Below are 21978 nucleotides of genomic sequence, written 5' to 3'. Positions count from 1 at the left end.
GACGCACTCCCTCCCCCTCCCCAGCTGGCTGGCGGGCGGGAAAGCCGCCGGCGGCGCGAATGCCAGGGCCTGGCCTCGCCGTGCGCGTGGCTGCTGCCTGCGTCACGGGGCTCCCCTGCCCCCAGGGCCTGCCGCGCCGCCCTGGGGGTGAGCCGGGGCCCCCGGCCGCGCCTCCGAGCGCCCTCAGCGGGGACGGCGGAGGCAGCGGAGCAGCCTGCGAGCCAGGCCTTCCCCGCGGGCGGGAGCCGGGGCTGTGCTTTGTCTCAGGGTAGGGCCTGCAGGCCAGGGCCCTATTGTGCCAGGCCCTGAACGGCACATCCCAGAGCGGGCCCTGTGCAACCCCTCAGAGCTGCAGGGCCCTTGTGGTCCCCCCGGCGGTGCTGCCTGCCGCCCGCACCCTGGGGGCCGCTCTTTGCGGCAGAGACAGACCAGAGCTCCACAATCCCGAGCCAGGCTGCCAAACCCTGAAGTGGGTTTAAAACTGAGTTGGGAGGTTTTTATTAACCATCTGGCGTTTGAGCCTTTAGGTTACAGTCGGATCATATTTTTAACTTCTTCTCTTCAACGGTGAGAGCTAGGAGCAATGTTTGTTTGTTTAATGGAAGCTGAGATTCTTCCATAATCACTTCACTCCAGAAACTGAGGCTTTAAGAAAAATACTGTCTATCTTAGGGGTGGGCAAACTACCACCCATTGGGCCGCTTTTATCTGGCCCTTGAGCTCCTGCTGGGGAGCAAAGTCTGGGACTTGCCCTGCTCCAGCTGTGGAGCAGAGTCAGGGTCCGCTCCACGCAGCTCCCGGAAACAGTGACACGGCCCTCTCCAGCTCCTAGGTGTAGGGGCGGCCAGGGGGCTCCGCTCTGCACACTGCCTCCGACCTTGTAGCTCCCATTGGGTGGGAACCACAGCCAATGGGAGCTGCAGGGGCTGTGCCTGCAGTTGGGGCAGGGTGCGGAACCACCTGGTTATGCCTCTGCGTAGAAGCTGGAGAGGGTACATGCAGCTACTTCCTGGAGCCGGTTGAGGTAAGCACCGCCCGGAGCCTGCACCCTGAGCCTCTCCCTGTGCCCCAGCCCTGATCCTTCCACCCTCCGAACCCCTCAATCCCAGCCTAGAGCACCCTTCTGCACCCCAAACCCCCCAGCCCCACCCCAGAGCCTACACCCCCAGTCAGAGCCCTTGCTCCGCCCCCCTGCCCCAGCCCTGATCCCCCTCTGAACCTCTTGGACCTAGCCTGGAGCACCTTCATGCACCAAAGACCCCTCATCCCCAGAGCCCGCACCCCCAACCAGAGCCCCCTCCTGCACCCTGAACTCCTCATTTCTGGCCCCACCCCAGAACCCACACTCCCTCCCGCACCCCAACCCCAATTTTGTGAGCAGTCATGGCCTGTCATACAATTTCTATTCCCAGATGTGGTCCTCTGGCCAAAAAGTTTGCCCATCCCGATCTATCTTCAGGACTCAATGAAATCACAAGAGTTGGCAACACTGTAATTGCAGCCACCATATCTCTCCTCCTTCAGTCTGTAAAACTGCTCATTTTTCATGAAAACAAGCAAACCTAAATACCTGGGGGATTCTAAATGTGTGAAATCAAATGCACTTTGATAAAACCACTTCTACAGAGACATAATTAGCATTAGCACCAATTTTTATCACTAATGAAGAGTTTGCATTTAATTGCTAGCTGAGGCAGAGAGCTTCAAGGAGGACAGGTTTGATCTCCTGCACGGTCGACATCAACTTTGAGGGCATCCTCTTTGAGGAGAAATTCATGGTTGTCCTTTCAGAGTAACAGCCGTGTTAGTCTGTATTCGCAAAAAGAAAAGGAGTACTTGTGGCATCTTAGAGACTAACCAATTTATTTGAGCATAAGCTTTTGTGAGCTACAGCTCACTTCATCGGATGCATACTGTGGAAAGTGTAGAAGATCTTTTTATACACCCAAAGCATGAAAAAATACCTCCCCCCAGGAGAGTGGGGTGGGAGGAGGTATTTTTTCATGCTTTGTGTGTATAAAAAGATCTTCTACACTTTCCACAGTATGCATCCAATGAAGTGAGCTGTAGCTCACGAAAGCTTATGCTCAGATAGATTGGTTAGTCTCTAAGGTGCCACAAGTACTCCTTTTCTTTTTATGGTTGTCCTTGAATCTAATGCCATCAACATGATGATTGACTTCACCAAGATCAACAGCCGGGGGATGCTGATGGACCTATTGAGAGGCACCTCTTTCCCATTGGCTACCAGTGAGTACCCCACACACTCCCTGCCTCTGGGATGAGGAGAGGGGAAGGTCAAACAGACAGGGGAGTGAGAACTTCACAGGGACCGTGCTGGATTCAGGATGGGCAGATTCTGCCTTGCGGCAAACCTGTATGATGGCTCCAGGGGGGTCAGAAACTTGTAGAGTTTTTCCCATCAGATCTGGTCTATATAGCTTCTACTCCAAGGACATTTCCTTTCCTCTGCCTCCCTGGATCTCATCAGGGATGGAGGAGGGAGGGAGCAGGGCCTGGAGGGGGCTAAGGAGGCAGATGTGGTTCAAACTCAGCATATAATTAACAAATTGAATCAATGTGACAATGAATGACAAGAGAAGACATTTTTAAATTGCTGATATACCAAAGCTGGGACTCTGTGAATTAAACAAAAGAAATTGGGAATTCCCATTGATGGGAAGAAATTTTGATATAATTAGCATTTGTGAAACTTGGTGGGATGATTTGTGTGATTGGACTGTTAAAATCACTGGTAATAAACTGTTCAGGAAAGATAGAGAGGGCAAAGAGGTGGGAGGTATGCTACATGAAAAACACCATTACCTGTTTTAGAGTTATTGATAACTCAGAACTACTGGATCTTGGATGTGTGTGCATTTATGTGCTAACTAACAAAGCCCAAGAGGGGGTATTGATGGGGTGTCTGTTACAAACCACACTGGAGGAAACTATGAATTACATCTTAAGCATCTATCTGTAATGTGTGCAAAGAAAAACTGTGTTGTTATGGGTAACTTCAGGAAGATATGTGCAGGAGGACTCATGGAGACAGTACTAAAACATCTTTAGAGGTTCTAAAAATTATTGGTAAGTTCCTAACACAAAAGTTATTGCCCCAAACCTAATGTAACTATATTGTGGAACTCCTTGTGTTGGATAAAGATGAATTTAATCACTGAACCAAAAGTTGCTGATTGCAGAGGGATCAATGATCATGACCTGATTATATTCAATATGGGCAAGCAGAGAACAGTCCCAGCCAGTTTGTTTATATATATATATACACACACACACTCAGTGCTTCAAAAGGGATAATTTTCCAAATTTGATGAAAATTATGAGTGAAATTGGTATAAAATTAAAACTGAAAAATGTGAATGAAAAGAGGGAGTTCTTTAGGAAGGGTTTATTAGATGACTTAAAAAGACAAAGTTCCATTTGGCTAAAAGCCCATCCTGGTTCAGTGGTGAAGTGAAGGCAGCAATATCTAATATATGGAAAAAAGGAGAAACAGGTACCAATCAATATAAATTAGAAGTTATGAATTGTAGAAAATTGATAAGGGAAGCTAAATGTATCAGGAAAAAATATGACTGGCTAAAGACAATAAGGAGCTTTTAATGTATATTAGGAACAGAATTAATCCTAGCAATGCTATAGGCCCATAATCAGATGGAGATGGTAAGATTGTTAACAATGTTAAGAAAAGGCAGAAGTGTACAATAAATATTTCTGTTCTGTATTTGGAAAGAAACAAGATGGTGCATTCATATCACATGAGGATGATAGAGTACATCCCAGTGCATTAGTAACTAAGGAGAATGTTAAGCAACATCTTAAAGGGATTAACATTTTTGAGTCAGCAAACCTGCCTAATTTGTATCCAGGAGTCCTAAAAGAATTGGCTTAGGAGGTCTCTGGCCTGCTTATGTTAATTTTAATGGAGTACTGGGGAAATTCTGGAAGACTAGAAGAGTGCTCATGTTGTGCCAGTATTCAAAAAGGACAAGTGGGATGACTTGGGTCTGCACTGGGATGATGGGTAAGGTTAACCTAACAAACTCTGGGCAAAATAATGTAAAAGTTAATATGGGATTCAACTGATACAGAATTAAGGATAAGAATGTAATTAATGCCAATCAACATAGTTTTATGAAGGATAGGTCTTGTCAGTCAAACCTGATTTCATTCTTTGATGAGATCTCAAGTTTGATAAGTACATTACATTTATGTAGTTAGCTTTTAAGACTTTTGTAAGGTGTCTAAGTACCACATGATAGTCTGATTTAAAAATTAGCAAAATATAGTAGCAATAAAGAACATGTTAAATGGATTAAAAACTGGCTAAGTAGCAGGTGCTTTTCTGGAAGATATGCTTTAATCAAACGCAAAACACTGGGCTCAGTGCAAGGATAACTGGGAGAGATTCTCTGGCCTGTGTTATAGAGGAGATCAAGCTAGATGATCTAATGATCCCTTCTGACCTTAAACTCTATGAATCTATGATTAAAATTAACATTGATGCAATATTTAAAATCTCATTAGTCTAATTTAGAAAGAGATATAGATGGAACGTAATTGTAACATAGGCCATGATCCTGCCAATACTCATGCTCATAAGCAATTTTACACAAGCGAGTAGTCACAGTGAGTTTAATGGGACTACTCACATGTGTAAAATTACTTAATATGTGCATAAATGTTTGCAGGAGTAGGGACGTAATTATCACACCATTTGATGTCTCTCTAGCTCTGTCCATTCTGTGACTTTTTTTAGCCACAAAGGTCACTGAAATGTAGTCACCTCTGAAGGCAGGGCACCAGCTGGTAAACAACACACTCCACAGCAGTGTGGGAAGAGGTTATATTTGGTCAGCAACACCAGGACAAACCCCTTCTTTGAATGGGGAGGAGACATATCCTCCTGAATATGGCCTAATGCTGTCAGTGACCAAATTGGGCATGGGGAAAGATGGTAGTATAGGTGACTATGCCAGATTTCCATTTGCTACTGCTACCATTTTAAAAACAGGAGGTGAAAACCATCCATCCCTTCTCCCCCAGCCCTGCAGTTCAGGTACTGATTGTAAATGAACCTGAGAGCTGAGCTTGCTTCAGTGCACTGAGACTCTGAAAACAAAATCAGAATGAGGGAGATGCTGCTTCCACAGGTATGTTTATAAAGGGAGAAATTGTTTCTAATCTGGTGGTGCGGAAACAGTTGCTCTCATTAGTGGAAGTCAAGAGCCACATTGGTATCCACCAGAGAAAAAACGAAAGGTGTGTACAAAAACTGGAAGTGAATGTGAGAAAAATACAGTAGTAACTGAAATCATAGATTAGTAAAAATTTTAGTCTAAGGAGGAGATTTTTCTCAAATACGTGGAGGCAAAAGGCCAATCAGCATCTAAAAAAACAGCTAATGAAAAGGCAGCAAAATAGAATAACTAAAGAAAGTAACAGCTGTACAGTACTGGCTGTTTCCCAACCTCTGACAGCCCCAGGTAGAACTCTTTTTTTATCTTCCATGTTCTGTGGACAGTTTCACATGTCTGAGGCAGACCTGTCAATCTGTTGTTCTTATTCCTTTTCTTTTTTACGTCTTATGTTTCACATTGTACATTTCATTCAGAAACATCAGTTATTTTCATAAAAAGAAAAGGAGGACTTGTGGCACCTTAGAGACTAACAAATTTATTAGAGCATAAGCTTTCGTGAGCTACAGCACTCAAACTGGTCATGGGATGATAAGAGGCTGCTTTGGTATAGACAAGCGTGTGATTGAATATAATTGTTCATGCTACATTTCAAATAAATGGAAATTTTCTCATCAATTATATAAAAATAAAAATTCCTAGATTGATGGAAGGATATTTTTCATTTTATAGTAATTACTAGTGGTTGAGTGTGAAAGCTTTCTTTAAGGTTATTTCCTCTTGGTGGTGATAAAGAGCTACAGTAGAATCTCAAAAAAAGAAAAGTTTCAGAGTAGTAGCCGTGTTAGTCTCTATTCGCAAAAAGAAAAGGAGTTCTTGTGGCACCCTAGAGACTAACAAATTTATTAGAGCATAAGCTTTCGTGAGCTACAGCCCACTTCATCAGAGTTACGAACACCAGAAATATGAACTGACTAGTCAATCGCACACCTCATTTGGAACCAGATGTACACAGTCAGGCAGCAGCAGAGATGGGGAGGGAGGAAATAAAAGCAAGTACAGTATTGTGTTAAATGTATGCTGCTTTAAAAAAGGAAAAGTTTAAACATTTTTTGACAAGGTGAGGAAACTGTGTCTGTGCTTGTTTCATTTAAATTAAGGTGGTTAAAAGCAGCATTTCTCTTCTGCATAGTAAAGTTTCAAAGCTGTGTTAAGTCAATGTTCAGCTGTAAACTTTTGAAAGAACAACCATAATGTTTTGTTCAGAGTTGTGAACATTTCAGTGTTATGGACAATCTCCATTCCCAAGGTGTTTGTAACTCTGAGGTTCTACTGTATCTTCATAGTTTCATCTGGAGGAGTGGGGATTTCCCTAAGGCCCCCCCAAAAAAATTTCCCTAACACCCCGCCGGTTACACACAGTGTTGCCAATTTAAATTGAAACATTAATACACACTTTAAAAGCATATACAGTATATGAGAAAAGAAAAGGAGGACTTGTATATGAGAAAATACTTGTACCTGAGAAAGCATAATGGGTTTGAAAAATATGAAGAAAGACTAGCTTCCTCATGCAGCTGTTATTTATGACAATGTCAGTATATTTGGTTTGGCTATATTGGCCTACCTAATAATTTCAAATTATGATTTGTAAGCAAGGTCTGACTGAGCTCTCCCCTGACAGCTACTGATGACTCAGTGGTGGGTGGAAAGGCTTCAGGACCAGACTGTATTTACATGAACTCACCTACTCTGCCTAGGTATCCAGCAGACAGAGCTGTGCTGCCCAAGTGTTCAATTTTGGCTGATGCTGGGTTACAAATCACTGTCTGAGGACAACACCATCATCACCCCGAGCGCCAGGGGCATGCTGGAGAGGACCCTGAAGGCAGCCATCCACTCGCTGTACATAGAAGCCTTGAAGCGTAAGCCGGACCAGGGAAATGCCTTCGAACTGACCAGCAAGTGGGACGCCAGCAACCACTTCCTCGCCAGGGGCGGCTTTGCCGACTGGCGGTACATCCACCGTGCCCGGCTCAACTGCGTCCCGTTCAACGGAGCCATCCGCCACGGGAACCGAGACAAGCGTTGCAGGAAGTGCGGCTACTCCAACGAGACCCTGCCCCACGTCCTGTGCAGCTGCAAGCCCCACTCCAGAGCCTGGCAGCTGCGCCACAATGCTATCCAGAACCGCCTGGTGAAAGCCATTGCACCGTGCCTGGGGGCGGTCGCCGTGAACTGTGCCATCCCCGGTACCGACAGCCTGCTGCGACCCGACGTGGTCATCACCGACGAGGCCCAGAAAAAGATCATCCTCATTGACATCACAGTCCCCTTCGAGAACAGGACCCTGGCCTTCCGAGAAGCCTGAGCTCGGAAACTGGAAAAATATGCCTCTCTGGCCGACACCCTGAGAGCGAAGGGCTACGAGGTGCAGCTGGATGCCCTGATCGTCGGAGCCCTGGGTGCTTGGGACCTCTGCAACGAGCGTGTGCTGCGGACCTGCGGGATCGGTAGACGCTACGCATGGCTCATGCGGCGCCTCATGGTCTCGGACACCATCCGATGGTCCAGGGACATCTACATCGAGCACATCACCGGCCACCGACAGTACCAGGAGGAGTGAGCCGGTACGACATTGTGCATCCACTGTGGGAAAGGGACTGAGAGGCTTTCCCCATTGGACCGTATGAACTGGAACCATAAACCCACTGAACATTAAATCCCACCAAATGAGGGTAGACCCATCCACACCATCGTATCCGCTCACTATTCTCCGCACCTGAACGTAGCCGTTATATGGATAACTTACCCCCATATCTCAATGTCTGTACTCTGACCAGTTAAACTTTTACCCCCAGTCGGGGAGATTGCAGATTATTATGTAATCCTTACTCCATCAGCTCCTAAACCGAATTTCGCACGCCTTGATAATCTGTACCTTATTCCCTGACAACCAGAAACCTCTATGCTTGAACTCTGTACCATTTTTTATTTCAACATTATCTTAATAAAATTATTAAATGTGGGGGGTCATGAAATGTTGTTATCCTTATTGTATGAGTAAAGGGCAGCAGAACTGTACTCAGCCTGCCTGAATGAGGGGGTCTTCCTCAGTACTTAGTTTGTGCTAGCGCTTGCCAGGGCCAAGCCCCAGCACCTCTAGGCTTGTCAGTTCATAGCCCTGGGACCCCTGGGCTTGTCACATCAGTTATGAAAGTAACAAACTTGTTTGAGCCCCGGCACCAGTTTCATTACAAATTAAGCACTGGTCATCCTCAACTTCACTTGCTGAGCAGGAGGTTTGGATGCCAGATCCTAGTGAAAAGAGAGAGGGTGGGATACAGGTGTTTTGCTGTGGGGTGGGCTCTGCCTAAGAGTCACAGGCACTATTTGACCTGCTCCTCTCTCCTGTTTAGAGATAGAGAGCTGATTAGGCTCCATAGAGAGTCTTTTGGTTTGTTAAGTGGCCACTGGAGCTGAAATCACTGATAATCAGGTCTAACTGCTTAGACCTGCTGTGGGACAGTGTTTCTGTGGAAGAGGCTGCCCAGCCTGTACTAGCAGCGAGGTTCCCCCACTGAGAGCTAAAATCACTGAGAGCCGGTGGAACCTCGAGAGACTGACTCACAGAGGTCACAGTGGCAGGTGGCAGCAGAAGGTGACAGTGCAGGGCCATTGGGATGGAGTGGTAGAGTGAACAGTGGCATGAAAAACAGCAGCAGCCAGAGCATATGTTTTAGTGACTTTGCTCCAGAATACTAGATTTGTGACTGGGAAACTTGTATAAATATATATTTCCTAGTAGGCCAAGATTTTTAAAATGCATTATTTGCCCAGGTCGTTATCTCACATCATCGCTATCTCAAGAGGTCATTGTCTTGGGGAGTTTCTGTACTAAACTTTTTTATTATTATAATTATTTTTTATGTAAGAACGCCATATTGGGTCAGACCAATGGTCCATCTAGCCCAACCTCCTGTCTTCCGACAGTGAATGTTCCAGGTGCTTCAGAGGGAATGAACAGAACAGGTAATCATTAAGTGATCCACCCCCGTTGTCCACTCCCAGCTTCTGGCAGACAGAGACCAGGGATACTTGGAGCAAGGTGCTGCATCTCTGCCCATCCTGGCTAATAGCTATTGATGAATCTAACCTCCATGAACTTATCTAGTTCTTTTTTGAACCCTGTTATAATTTTGGCCTTCACAACATCCCTGGCAAAAAGTTCCACGGGTGACTGTGCGTTGTGTGAAGAAATACTTCCTTTTGTTTGTTTTAAACTTGCTGCCTATTAATTTCATTGGGTCACCCCTAGTTCTTGTGTTAAGTGAAGGGGTAAATGACACTTCCTTATTCATTTTCTCCACATCAGTCAAGATTTTATAAGCCTCTATCATATCCCCTCTTAGTTGTCTCTTTTCCAAGCTGAAAAGTCCCAGTCTTTTTCATCTCTCCTCATATGGAATCTGTTCCCTACCCCTAATAGTTTTTGTTGCCCTTTTCTGTACCTTTTCCAATTCCAATATATCTTTTTTGAGATGTGGTGACCAGAACTGCACGCAGTATTCAAGGTGTGGGCTTACCATGGATTTATATAGTAAAAGTGGGGAGCTTGGTTTGCCAGACAGATCAACTAAGCCAATACTGACAACCTATATGAAAAGGCTGCAAAATACCATGCCTCCGGACTGCATCAACATGCAGAAAACCTTATTATCCAGTCACTGTCAAAGCCAATTTTAGAAGAACTTAATGAGGCTGTTAAAAATGCTGGAAACACAACTCAGTTTACGTGAACCAACATGGCTGTTGCATCATACTTTCTATTTAAGCAAGAGGTACCCCACACTATAAAGTGGAGGCGAATGTTAAGTGCATTGTCATTGTTAATCCTGAAGTTGGACACTGGTTTCAAACAAGACCAGCAGATGTTCGCTATCTTCCTGAAAAAACTCAGCTGTCTCTCTAGAAGCATGTGGTGCAACAGTGAAAGACTTAGCAGTTGAAAAAGTGAAGAACTCTCTCACCATATTCAAAATATATGCATACATGGCTGATGAATGCACCAATACAAATAGGCATCAAGTATTAAGTCATTGCATATGTTATCTTGATGTTCGTGGTAGGCCAGTAGATGCATTCTAGATGTTCAGGTTATAGAAGACACATCAGCTGCATCTATGACATCTTAGAAGAGTTAAATGCTTGTAAACTGAACCCCAGACAGATGGCTGCTTGTGCATTTGGTGGAGCTACAAACTTCTCTGAAAGACATAGTGGAGTAAAAGCTTTCCTCAGAGAAAACTGTAACCCTAATCTCTCCTATACACACTGCAGAGGCCATGTATTCCAGCTAGTGCTAATAGAGGCTACAGAATCTTCAAAAGACATTAAAAAGCCATAAATGTAATGGCTTTTTATACTCTTCAGCAAGAGCCCAAAAGGACTGAATGTCTTGGAAACAAATAGAAGAAACACTGGGATTGAAGTTCAAATTAGTCCAACCTGGGAAAACCCGCTGGCTTTCTCATGAGCGATTTTTGGCTGTTGTCTGAAAATTACTGCAACCCTTATTACTGGCTTTGGAAAGTATCCACCAAGATAGGACAGATCTAAGTAGCAAGACTGGTGGACAACTTTTGTTACTAAGTTTAGAGAAGACTGTCGCCATTTTCTCTCTTGTAAGTCTACTGTTGAAACCACTTGGGTAATTAAACAATGTCATCCAGGCATCTGCTACAACAGTAGTAGATCTTTGTCCAGCAATAGAAGCTACGCTTGGATCAATCAGAGATATCTATTGAAAATGTACTGGAAGAAGAAAAGAGTTCAGTCCAGAAGTTGACTAATGAAGGTACTTACATTGACTCCTTAAGTGAAGAGGACAAGAAGGGTTTGTTAAGCCAGCTAAAAAAGTACACAGACTTGATTCTTACAAATCTACAGTAGCGATTTCTGGATTCTACTCAACATCCACGTAGCTTTTACAGATGCCTGTCTTATAAAACCCCTACAGTTGAGTGGAGTGAGGCACTACGGGCAGTGGGGTTGCTATGTGATCGGGACAGAATAAAAAATTTTGAGCACAAAGTGGAATATCATATGACAAACGAAGATTTAACTTCAACTTCTTTATCATCACTAGTGGTTCGATCCAGTCTTTGTACTATGTTTCCTGGAATGAAAGAAGTAGGAATCTATCTCTTGCTGCTCCCAGTCACAACAGCTACAGTTGAGCATTCTTTTTCCTCTTTGAATAGAATTTTGTGTTCTGAAAGAAGTCGCTTTCTGCCTGATCATGAGCATATGAAGGACTGGCAGTACCGGACACACAAGAAGACGCCAAAGAGTGCAAAATTACAACAAGAAACCAAGAAGGATGTCAAAGTAGTGCTTCATAGTAGGCTTGAGTAGCCAACTTTAATTTCTGTGATGATTTTAAAACATGATTTAAATCTTAATAAAATGGTCATGAAACATTTTTCAGTTTTTACTATGGTGCCATACAGCCCACCGATGCCCTCACAGTCTCAACCCTTGTTGGCCTTCAAACCTCCCCCCCCGAATATTCCAACACCCACCCTAATTTCAATTCTTGGGGAAAACACTGATTTCTGCCATGTTTACTAGTTTATGCTGCAAGTTTTGTAATGCGTTTAGGCAGTGATGGATGTACTATGCTGGAGATTAAGGAAATGACCTTAGTCTAGCTTTGTTGTCAGTGGGTTATAAAATTAGTTGGAGACAGGAAAAAGCAGGAAAGCTATGTTCTAAATGATTCGTGTCTGGATGACTAAGTGGAAGAAGAACAATTGACGGGACTTCTGGGAATGGCTCAGTCAACACATTTGTAATTGAGTTAGTAATAGAACTTCATAGTGTGAAATTTGTTAGATCACCGGTTTTTAATAAAATATGTGGGGGAGGGAATAGTAAAGAGGCATCTATAATGAGGCTTTGCATTTATAGGGTCTGATTCTGCTCCCATTAAAGTAAATGGCCAAACTCCCATTGATTTCAATAGGACTGGCATCAGGCCTATATAGTTTTTTTCTTGAAATCTCAAAGTTAGATAAGGATGATTTTGTTTTTACAGAAGGGGAAACTGAGGCACTGAGTGGTTAAAGTCATTTCCCCATGTCACTCAGAGCCAGGTCTCCTGACTCCCATTCCTTTGTCATATTCACTACTACAGCTCTCTCTGAACAAGGGTAACAACAAACAGCTCTGCATTTTTTTTCTTGTAGGGATTCTCCTGAGCTGGCAGGCTGTTGGAGGTAGAGGTTCAGCTGTTCATTATCAGCTAGAATTCCATCTTGATAAGCTGAATTCTTGTTTGATTGTCTTGGTCTGCTGTGTTAATCCTCACCCCTCTCTCGTATTGGGCAAAGAAATCCACAACATGAACTGACAGTGATATGGACCCTATGTCGACGTAGTTTCACAGGCAAGTCAACATTTTATCATGTAGGCACATTCATATTGTCCTAGTTCAGCGGATCTCAAACTATGGGGCAGGCCTCCCAAGGGAACTAGGGTAATGTGTTAAGGGAGGCATGAGTTGTATGTGCCTTTTTATGTTTTTGTTTTTATTTTTTAAGAGCTCTGGCTGTCAGCCGTGGGTGGCTGGAGCTCAAGCAGAAGGGCTGTGCACCATGGGTGGCGCGTGAACTGCGATCTGGGGGAGGCTTGCCCCCAGTCCCACTCCTTCCGAGCCCCGAAGCGCTGGGAGGGCAGGCGGCTTAGCCCCAGCCCTGGAGCTTCAGGAGGGCCCCAGCTTGAGCCCTAACCGGGGCCACAACACAGGGACAGGGGAACTAGCAGGAAAGGGTCTGGGGGCAGAGTGTGGGCAAGGGCCACACCTGGCTTTTTGGGGAGGCACAGCCTCCGATACCCACCACCCATGCCGTGCACACTTGGGAGGCAGGGATAAAAGGGGCAGCCAGAGTCCCGCCACTTGGGCTCTCGTTCCTCTCTGCCCCCAGTCCCTCACCTGGAGACAGCAGAGCTCTGGCTGTCAGCCCCATGGAGGCAGCAGCAGTGCAGAGGTAAGAGTGGCAGTGGGGTGCTATGTCTGCTGGGAAGTGATATTGGTGAATATCACTTTTCACAGTGCCATCCTCATTTCCGTGCTGCTGCTGGACGGTGGTATATGTACTTAGGGGGAAAGAGTGTAAACCACTATGAACAAAAAGAAGGGGAGCCCAATCAAATAAGTTTGAGAATCACTGTCCTCCTTTAATCTGGAGCTCACACTGCCACATTACAGTATTATATTTAGTGATTTTTTTTTTAGTTAATATTTTATTTTATAAAAAAATCTTTGATCCGCTTACGGTCTACTTCTGCATTTCCACTTCTTACTGGAAGTTTTGGGTATGCAAGGATTGGTGCTATAGTCCTGACACTCCCCATTTAAAGAAGCTGTGCATGGCTTAAGGAGCTGAAGGTTTAAGGTATTTTAACTGATATCATATTTTCATCTGTTCCGGTAAGTAAAGGTGAGGATATCATAAACAGTGGCGAACTCTGGCAAGTAGATTTCTTTGGCTGGAGAATTGTTTGGATGTTAGTACAGCAAAGACGGGTGAACGAGTTTAGAGAATATCCAGTCTGCTCGGCATTGATGGGAATGAGTCCCGATGGGTATGTAATGAGCATTACTGCTGGAACAAAAGTAAAGCAGCTCTGGAGAAAGGGGAATTCCTAGCTCATTGAAACTATTTCTCACTTAAAGCGAAAAGTCTCCTCCTTAGGGCTTGACAGCTCATACTGAATCCAGTATTGTACTCTCCCTAACACTCACCAATCTGCCAAGTGTGTTAGTCAAAGTTTATCATAGAAAAAAGAAAAGGAGTACTTGTGGCACCTTAGAGACTAACCAATTTATTTGAGCATGAGCTTTCGTGAGCTACAGCTCACTTCATCGGATGCTGTAGCTCACGAAAGCTCATGCTCAAATAAATTGGTTAGTCTCTAAGGTGCCACAAGTACTCCTTTTCTTTTTGCAAAGACACACTAACACGGCTGTTACTCTGTAACATAGAAAAGGAAAGCAAAGCATCAGAACGGGGATCTTCTATGTGGATCTGAGAGGAAAGCTTTGCATGTAGTGTATTTAACTGTTTCTCTTCTGAACAACACACCAACCACAGCCAATATATGGGTTAATCCGTTGCAGACGGATGTATTTAGCTAGTCCTGGACCCTAATGTTAGTATATTATCCCTCTGGTTCACACAGATTTTAAATGGGGGGGGGGGGGTAAAATCTCTTCCAGGACAGCACTGTGGAAAAATTGTTACGGTATATTCTATACATCATGCTCCTTGCTATTCACTTTTAAGCTGCCCATTGTTTGTTAGATACGGGTTTCTCCAACTTTTTCCTAGTCTGGACCAATTTTTCAATACAAAGGAAGACTGATGGGCATCCACCCTGTTCCTCGGGTGGGGAGAGATGGCTCAGTGGTTTGAGCATTGGCCTGCTAAACCTAGGGTTGTGAGTTCGATCCTTGAGGGGGGCATTTAGGAGTCTGGGGAAGAAATAGGGGATTGGTCCTGCTTTGAGCAGGGGCTTGGACTAGATGACCTCCTGAGGTCCCTTCCAACCCTGATATTCTATGATTCTATGAATCTCATGGACCATTTCCCTTCCCAGGACTAATCGTATGACACTCCTGTGGCACCTACAGCAATTGCTTATATGGAAAAATAATATTTAGGAAAGTATTGAAAGTATTTCTTGCTGTATTTGAATGGGGTTTAGCAGCTGGAAATGAGGAGTAGCAGCTAGCATGATAGTGATCATCATCTTTCCTTGGACCACCAGCATGCGCTCCACAGGCCATCCATCAGTGGTACACAGACCACAATCTGGCAACCTCCATATGAAAGTATAGCACTAGAAATGATTAAAATTAAGGTTGAGAAGGCATTTCCATGATAAACCCAAATTGGTTAGTCTCTAAGGTGCCACAAGTACTCCTTTTCTTTTTGCGAATACAGACTAACACGGCTGTTACTCTGAAACCCATATTTCCAGGTTTCATTTGCAGATTTCCTAGATCTGTAGCCAACTATTTCCCACCAGCACTCCATCCATTTCTCTAAGGTGCTGAGCTAGTTACACTGTCACACTTACAACAGTTAGTTCCTTACACTTCATCTTGAAACATGCACAAGACTCATTAATGCGGGTTTCTAGGATTATATCTGGAATGCAGTGGTTTAAGAACGTAGGTAATGTAACTAGACCCAATGCTGCTCCTATCAAAATCAGTAGCCGAACAGCCATTGACTTAAGTGTCCCAAAAGCAACTAATGCTGAGATTCCTGTTTTGGCCCAGAATTAATGGCCAAGATGCTGCCATCCAGGCTGAACAAATGCAGTTGTTTTACACTAGAAGAAACCTTTGTGTCTTCATCAGTCCTATCAGGTATGTCCTGGTGACACAGTTGAGGACAAATCAAGGACTGGAAAGATTTTTATTATCTGATGTTGAAAATTAAAGACAGTCAAATTCATCCCTGTTGTAACTCCACTGACTTCAGTGACATTATAACAGGGCGGAATCCGGCCTATTATATGTATCCTGAGTTTGGGAATGGTCGGTGATATATAATTCATGTTCCATTGTAGAATATTGTTCTTGATAATGGGCCCAGTCCTCTGCATGGGGTGGGCCCATTTTGTGAGGGTATTCTTCATATTCCAAGAGGCCTTCCTCTATAGCAGTGTTTCCCAAACTTGGGACACCGCTTGTTCAGGGAAAGCCCCTGGCAGGCCGGGCCAATTTGTTTACCTGCCGCGTCCGCAGGTTCGGCTGATTGCGTCTCTCACTGGCCGTGGTTCGCTGTTCTCGGCCAATGGGGGCTGCAGGAAGCGGTGCGGGCCAAGGGATGTGCTGGCTGCCCTTCCCGCAGCCCCCATTGGCCTGGAGCAGCAAACTGATGCCAGTGGGAGCCGTGATCGGCCGAACCTGCGGATGCAGCAGGTAAACAAACAGGCCCAGCCCACCAGGAGCTTTCCCTGAACAAGCTGCGTCCCAAGTTTGGGAAACACTACTCTATAGTATATGAGGCTATTCTGTTCTTCACAACCAGGGTCTGTGCACCCCAGTTCTGCGTCTGCTGGAGTAGCTGCGGAATAGCATCCTTGGACCCCATTCGCAGAGTCAGCTTCTCTAGCAGAATGGAACATTTTAAAGGAATATTATTCCAGCTCATTTCTAATGCTAGAAACTCCTTTAATAAAACAAACAAAAAAATTCTCTCTGATCTAAAATAGTTGCTTCAACTCATTAGGTTTGTGACAGGCAATGTGAAATGATCTAAAAGCAATCAGGTGGTGCTACATCTGAGACAGCGTCTTTTGGAGGGGCTGCTGAGATGCCCATGCCACAGACGGTAGTGGGAGAGCAGAGCATACACATGCACAGAACAGCCCTGCATGGGGTACTGTTCTAAGTACGGCAACCCTGTTCCAAGCAACCTAAAGAAGAGACAAAAGGGCAAGAAATAGACTATTTTTTTCTGCTGGGATTTTTTAAAAACATTTTTTAAAATACTTAATTTCTACTAACAAATTTACAAAAATTATATTTTTGTCAACTTTCAACAGAGATGGCCTTAGGATGTTAGACTACACACTAGTTTTAAAGTATGGTTGCAGAATTGCCAAACCCATGTGTTCCCCAAAATCACAACAGACTTAAAAATAATGAGATTTTAGAAAATAATATATTTTGGGCCTTTATTTGCTTTCTGGATTTTGAGCCATTACGATTGCTGTTTTCAAGCTTTTGTACAGAAACATGAGGACTAGACTATTTTAAGGAAAGCTGGGATTTTTACATAAATCACATGGCTCCTGAAGCTTTAAGAAAAATTCCAAATGTCATGATAAAATTGTGTGAATTGGCAGCACTGTATGTAGTGACCTTAATATGTCTGACAAGGAGATAACCCAAAGCCTGGATCCAAGTTTGGCTCTGGTTTTGACATGAAATTTTGTTCCTGAAGCCCTGCTCTGATTTTTGCTGTACTAAAATACAGGGGTTTTTTTTTTAACCCCACAGATATAAAGGAGCATTTCATATATCATTATCAGGTACAATTGACAGGAGAGCTGTACTTTAGCTGTCCAGTTTAACAAGTCTAGAGAACCATCTTGTTCCATTTCCTGATTATGACTGATGACTAAAAGGGAAAATAACACCACCAGCTGATAGTTGCTGGTTTCTCACAGAATTGTGTAGATTTCCAAAACAAGAGATTGTTGCCCTAAGTAAGATAAGCATTGACTCAGTGCAACGCTTTGTCAGACAGAGATTCCTAGGCCTGAATTTGATGTCAGTTTCACTAGTTTTCAGGGTAGCTCTGTTAACTTAACTGGCATTTTTCCTTATTTGGGCTGCAGTCCTGTAATTGGATCTGTTGAGGGGTACCCTGTGGCTACATGGAGCCCCACGGACAGTGGCGGATTAGCCACTTCGCCAACAGAGCCCGTGTCCAGGGCCCCCCAGCCAATTGGGGGGCCCCAGAAAAAATCCACTGCAGGAGATGGAAACCTGGGGCCGTGGGAAGGGGAAGCCCTTCTGCCCTGACCCCACTCTGCAGCAGCAGTGCCAGGCGGGGGAAGCCCCAGTGTGCCCCCTGTCCCCGGCAGAAGCTGTGAAACAGGGGAATCCCTCCCTTCCTCCCGCCCCAGCACCAGCGGCCACTGCCCCCATCCTCACCAGAAGCTGAGGGATGGGGGAAGCCCCCATCCCAACGGTTCTCTAGACCAGTGCTACTCAAAGTGGTGGTCTGCGGACTGGTGCCGGTCCGTGAGCCATCAGCTGCCGGTCTGCATGCACATTGGAAAAAAAAATTGCTGGTCCCCCACTAGCTAGCTTGAGAAGCACTGCTCTAGACCCATTCCCTGGCAGAAGCCAAGGGACTGGGGAACTCCCTCCCGCCGAAGTAGCCCCCGACTCTGTCCCTGGCAGAAGCCAAGGAATGGGGGAAGGTCCCCTCAGTGACCCCCATCCCTGGCAGAAGCCGAGGGATGGGGACCGAAGTTGGGGGCAAGGGAGAAAGGAGCAAAAGGGGTTGCACGGCTGCAGTGGAATGGTGGGACCCTGGGTGGAACAGGGGTGGAGCAGTGGGCCAGGCTGCAGGCGGAAGGTGTGGAATGGGGGTGGGGCCTCAGGCAGAAACGGTGGGGAGGGAGCCCCCCACTTGTTGTGGCCCAGGGCCCCAGGAAACCATAATCTACCTCTGCCAACAGACTTCAGTGGGTTCCATGCAAGCGCCAGGGCAGATCCTTGTGCCTGCATGGATCCCATGGCAGTTTCGGGGCTTTAACGTGTGGAATCTGAATCAGGCCCAATGAGTCTGTAATCAACATCACTAGTTAGGGAGAGTCAGTTCCCGTGTTCAGTGGAGCTTTCGGTTCACTTAATTTGTTTCACGGACAGCAAAATACAGCACGCTATGATGGAAGGGCAGTTCCATAAACATATCATTCCTTGCCAGAAGCATATTCAGCAATTATGATTGAGATTGTTCTCGCTCTGAGTCTGAAAAGCATCTTTTGAACATACAGCGTTGTTGTGTGTGGTTTTCTTCAGTGATTCTAGACATCCATCATTATGGCATGTACATCCTAAGGATGTTTTAACCTCCCGGTGCTTTGATAACTTTACTTTCGCCAATAGTACTGTCATAAATATAAAGGGAAGGGTAAACACCTTTAAAATCCCTCCTGGCCAGTGGAAAAACCCTTTCACCTGTAAAGGGTTAAGAAGCTAGGATAACCTCGCTGGCACCTGACCAAAATGACCAATGAGGAGACAAGTTACTTTCAAAGCTGGAGGGGCGGAAAAACAAAGGGTCTGTCTATCTGTATGATGTTTTTGCCAGGGACAGAACAGGAATGGAGTCTTAGAACTTAGTAAGTAATCTAGCTAGATATGCGTTAGATTATGATTTCTTTAAATGGCTGAGGAAATAAGCTGTGCTGAAAGGAATGGATATTCCTGTCTTTGTGTCTTTTTGTAACTTAAGGTTTTGCCTAGAGGGATTCTCTATGTTTTGAATCTAATTACCCTGTAAGGTATTTACCCATCCTGATTTTACAGAGGTGATTCTTTTTACTTCTATTAAAATTCTTCTTTTCAGAAACTGAATGCTTTTTCATCGTTCTTAAGATCCAAGGGTTTGGGTCTGTGGTCACCTATGCAAACTGGTGAGGATTTTTACCAAACCTTCCCCAGGAAGTGGGGTGCAAGGGTTGGGAGGATTTTGGGGGGAAAAACGTTTCCAAACAACTCTTTCCCAGTAACCGGTTAAACGTTTGGTGGTGGCAGCGAAAGTCCAAGGGCAAAGGGTAAAGTAGTTTGTACCTTGGGGAAGTTTTAACCTAAGCTGGTAAAAGTAAGCTTAGGAGGTTTTCATGCAGGTCCCGACATCTGTACCCTAGAGTTCAGAGTGGGGAAGGAACCTTGACAAGTACCGAGTAAATAGAGCTCTCAGCTGTTTAATAAAACAAAAAACTGTTTTAAAAATGTCTAAAGGAAGGGTATAAAATCAGAGCATTAACATGGACTGAGTGGGATTCATTTAGCTGGGAGTAGACTCCAATAGGGTATTTCATGTTATTTTTACCTTTTTAATTGTCTCTGACAGTTGTTATGGGTTTTTTAAGAGCTGTGATTATATTTTCTGATGCCCAATAACATGAATAAGTCTGTTCGGAAAGATCCCTTCTGTGTACACCACTTATCTGTAAAGCAGAATGGGTTCCTCCTCTCCCACTAATGGCACTCTACCAAACTCACTTGCATCTTCTAGCAGCTCAGCTGCTGACTTCTCGGTCAATTACTCATGAGAGAAACTCGCTTTTAGATCATTCTGTGTTCAGATTTTGATTGCCAAGATGGGCCAACTCAAAATAAAATAAATACTTGGGTCATTTCCTGTGAGGGGAGGATGGAAAGTCCTGAACACTTGTGAATCCATCCTATAAACCACATAGAATCTGTGTGAAAGGGAAACTTCTAATCCCAGCATATTTGTAGAGCCCATGAAAGATAAATGAATGAGCATCAGGGTAGAAAAGGATGGGGATCTTTGCTCACTGAAGTCATTGGCAAAATTCCCATTGACTGTGGTGTAGGGTGACCATTTTGGCTGGGACAGTCCCTTTTTTAAGCCCTGTCCCGGCTGTCACGATTTTTTCCCCTCCAAAAGTGGGCATTTGTTCTGTTTGCTCTTGCCGACTTAATCTGTTGACAAATGTCCACTTTTGTCAAAAAAGCTGGTTGCAGTGCAGAGGAACACGGGGGGCGGGAGGGCGAGCAGAGACGCCAGCCCTGTGCAGGGGGGAGGCAGCGTTCACACATGCAGGGGGATGGCAGGCTTCCAGCAACTGGAAACAGCCTCACGCAGGGGGCTAGCAGGCTTCCAGTTACCAGAAACAGCCTCTTGGGGGGGGCCCTCAGGCAAGCAGCTGGGGGTGTCCCATTTTCCCTTTGGGAAATATGTCACCCTACGTCTCAGTGCTGCACCACTGAAGAGAGCAGGGTGATCAAACCACCATAGCAGAGGTGCCTACAGAGGGCAACATTCTCAAGGTTCTTATTTTAAAGCGATTCGCCTAAGGGACATTTATGATAAAGCCCAAAGAAGCTAGATGCTCGGGGAAGTGAGGCCTAGCACAATAGCTGCTATTGTGTCTATTAAAAGTGGAAACAAGGACAGCACGCGTGGCTTCGTGGAGTGGCTTACATTGCTCTGTAGGCACCCTACTAGATGATGTAGGAGAGTTGCTGCTGATCTCTGAAAAGGAGACACTCCCTCTAGTCCTGATTCAGTATTGCAACCCTATGGATTAAAAAATCATGAGACACTTAAAAACTATGAAACTGGCTTCAAAATTATGAAATTTATCAAAAATAATAAATGTTGGGTGCTTTTTATTTGTCTTTTGGTTTCTGGGCCTTTGGGGGTACTCTCGGGTCATATTTTCAAGCTTTTCTCTGCCGCCATGAGGCCTAGAAATGTCCTGTTTTAAAATGAAAGCTGGGATTCTGACAATCATCTGATTTCAGGTACTTTAAGAAAAAGACTATATGTCACAGAGCTCATGAGAATTGGCACCACAGTAATGATGAGCTGAAAGAATCCATAAGGGTGGGGGGAGGAAAGGAGAGTGTTTGGAAAAACAGCAGGTTCGTAGGGCTCCAGAATCCTTCCTCTACCAGGGATAATGTGGAAACAGCTACGCAGCCTCCAATGAGGCTATGAGTAAAATATCAGATGTAAGCATGTGTGTTTTAGGAACAAGCATCAGCAACAGGGAAATTACTTGATACAAATTGGAAAATTGTAGTCAGGCCTCACTCACCTTGAGTTTTATGTTTGTGGGCTACAGTCTGCTGATTTAATGCTGCCTCCCTTTTCTGATAGCCTTTTGGAGTCAGCTGCTGCTCCTGAAGATGCATCACTGCGGTTTGAGTCTTAGTCTTGTACTGCTTCAGCTTTGAGATAGAAAACACGCATGAGAGTATCTGCTATTATAGGCTGGAGAGTTGTGTTGCGTCAACTGAGGCCTAAAAGTTATCTGATTGATCTGATCTCTAATTTTAATTATTTTTGAAAGTGTGTCCTTTTCCCCCACCCCCTTAAGAAATAATGGGGAATGGATCAAGACAAGTGGTATTTTACAGCATGACAGCAGCAGGAAATTTGCAGCTGTGTTCTTAATGCTGTTTTCATTACACTGTTTTGAATATATCATATTTACTATTATCTGTTATTTCCTCGTTTCT

General features: G+C 44.7%; 1 protein-coding gene and 1 long non-coding RNA gene across 9 annotated transcripts in view; one reads left to right on the top strand and one right to left on the bottom strand.

The window, feature by feature from the left end:
* The first annotated feature begins 42 nt into the window (after nucleotides 1–42).
* Nucleotides 43–8187, top strand: LOC144275853 (uncharacterized). 6 transcript variants are annotated; one of them, XM_077835403.1, is made up of 2 exons: nucleotides 43–567; nucleotides 6920–8187. In XM_077835403.1, exon 2 carries the CDS (start codon nucleotides 6967–6969, stop codon nucleotides 7528–7530), a length of 564 nt encoding a protein of 187 aa, XP_077691529.1. In that variant the 5' UTR covers nucleotides 43–567; nucleotides 6920–6966; the 3' UTR covers nucleotides 7531–8187. The 6 variants fall into 6 exon arrangements, with proteins under 6 accessions (XP_077691529.1, XP_077691528.1, XP_077691524.1 ...); XM_077835402.1 differs by having other exon boundaries at nucleotides 43–1024; XM_077835398.1 differs by lacking the exon at nucleotides 43–567 and adding an exon at nucleotides 2097–2250.
* LOC144275854 (uncharacterized) overlaps nucleotides 3386–21978 on the bottom strand; it is a 46752-nt gene continuing 28159 nt past the window's right edge. For 2 of the 3 annotated variants that reach the window (XR_013348116.1, XR_013348118.1), the window contains exons 2-4: nucleotides 21555–21687; nucleotides 20936–21031; nucleotides 3386–3490 (exon numbers count right to left, since the gene is read on the bottom strand). This is a non-coding gene — a long non-coding RNA (uncharacterized LOC144275854). Of the gene's footprint in view, nucleotides 3491–16258; nucleotides 16656–20935; nucleotides 21032–21554; nucleotides 21688–21978 lie in introns of those variants that run through there. The other variant, XR_013348117.1, reaches the window with a different exon arrangement.

The sequence above is a fragment of the Eretmochelys imbricata genome, chromosome 15, assembly GCF_965152235.1.
Source record: "Eretmochelys imbricata isolate rEreImb1 chromosome 15, rEreImb1.hap1, whole genome shotgun sequence".
Taxonomy (NCBI): Eukaryota; Metazoa; Chordata; order Testudines; family Cheloniidae; genus Eretmochelys; species Eretmochelys imbricata.
The sequence above is the reverse complement of the archived record's forward strand: the minus strand, read 5'-3'. Positions and strand labels throughout refer to the sequence as shown.

Excerpts from the sequence above, each read along its gene's own strand:
- LOC144275853 (XM_077835398.1), top strand. The coding sequence starts at position 2,139 with ATGGTTGTCCTTGAATCTAATGCCATCAACATGATGATTGACTTCACC. Across the intron at positions 2,251-6,919 it reads CTCTTTCCCATTGGCTACCA|GTATCCAGCAGACAGAGCTG; the intron begins GTGAGTACCCCA and ends TACTCTGCCTAG.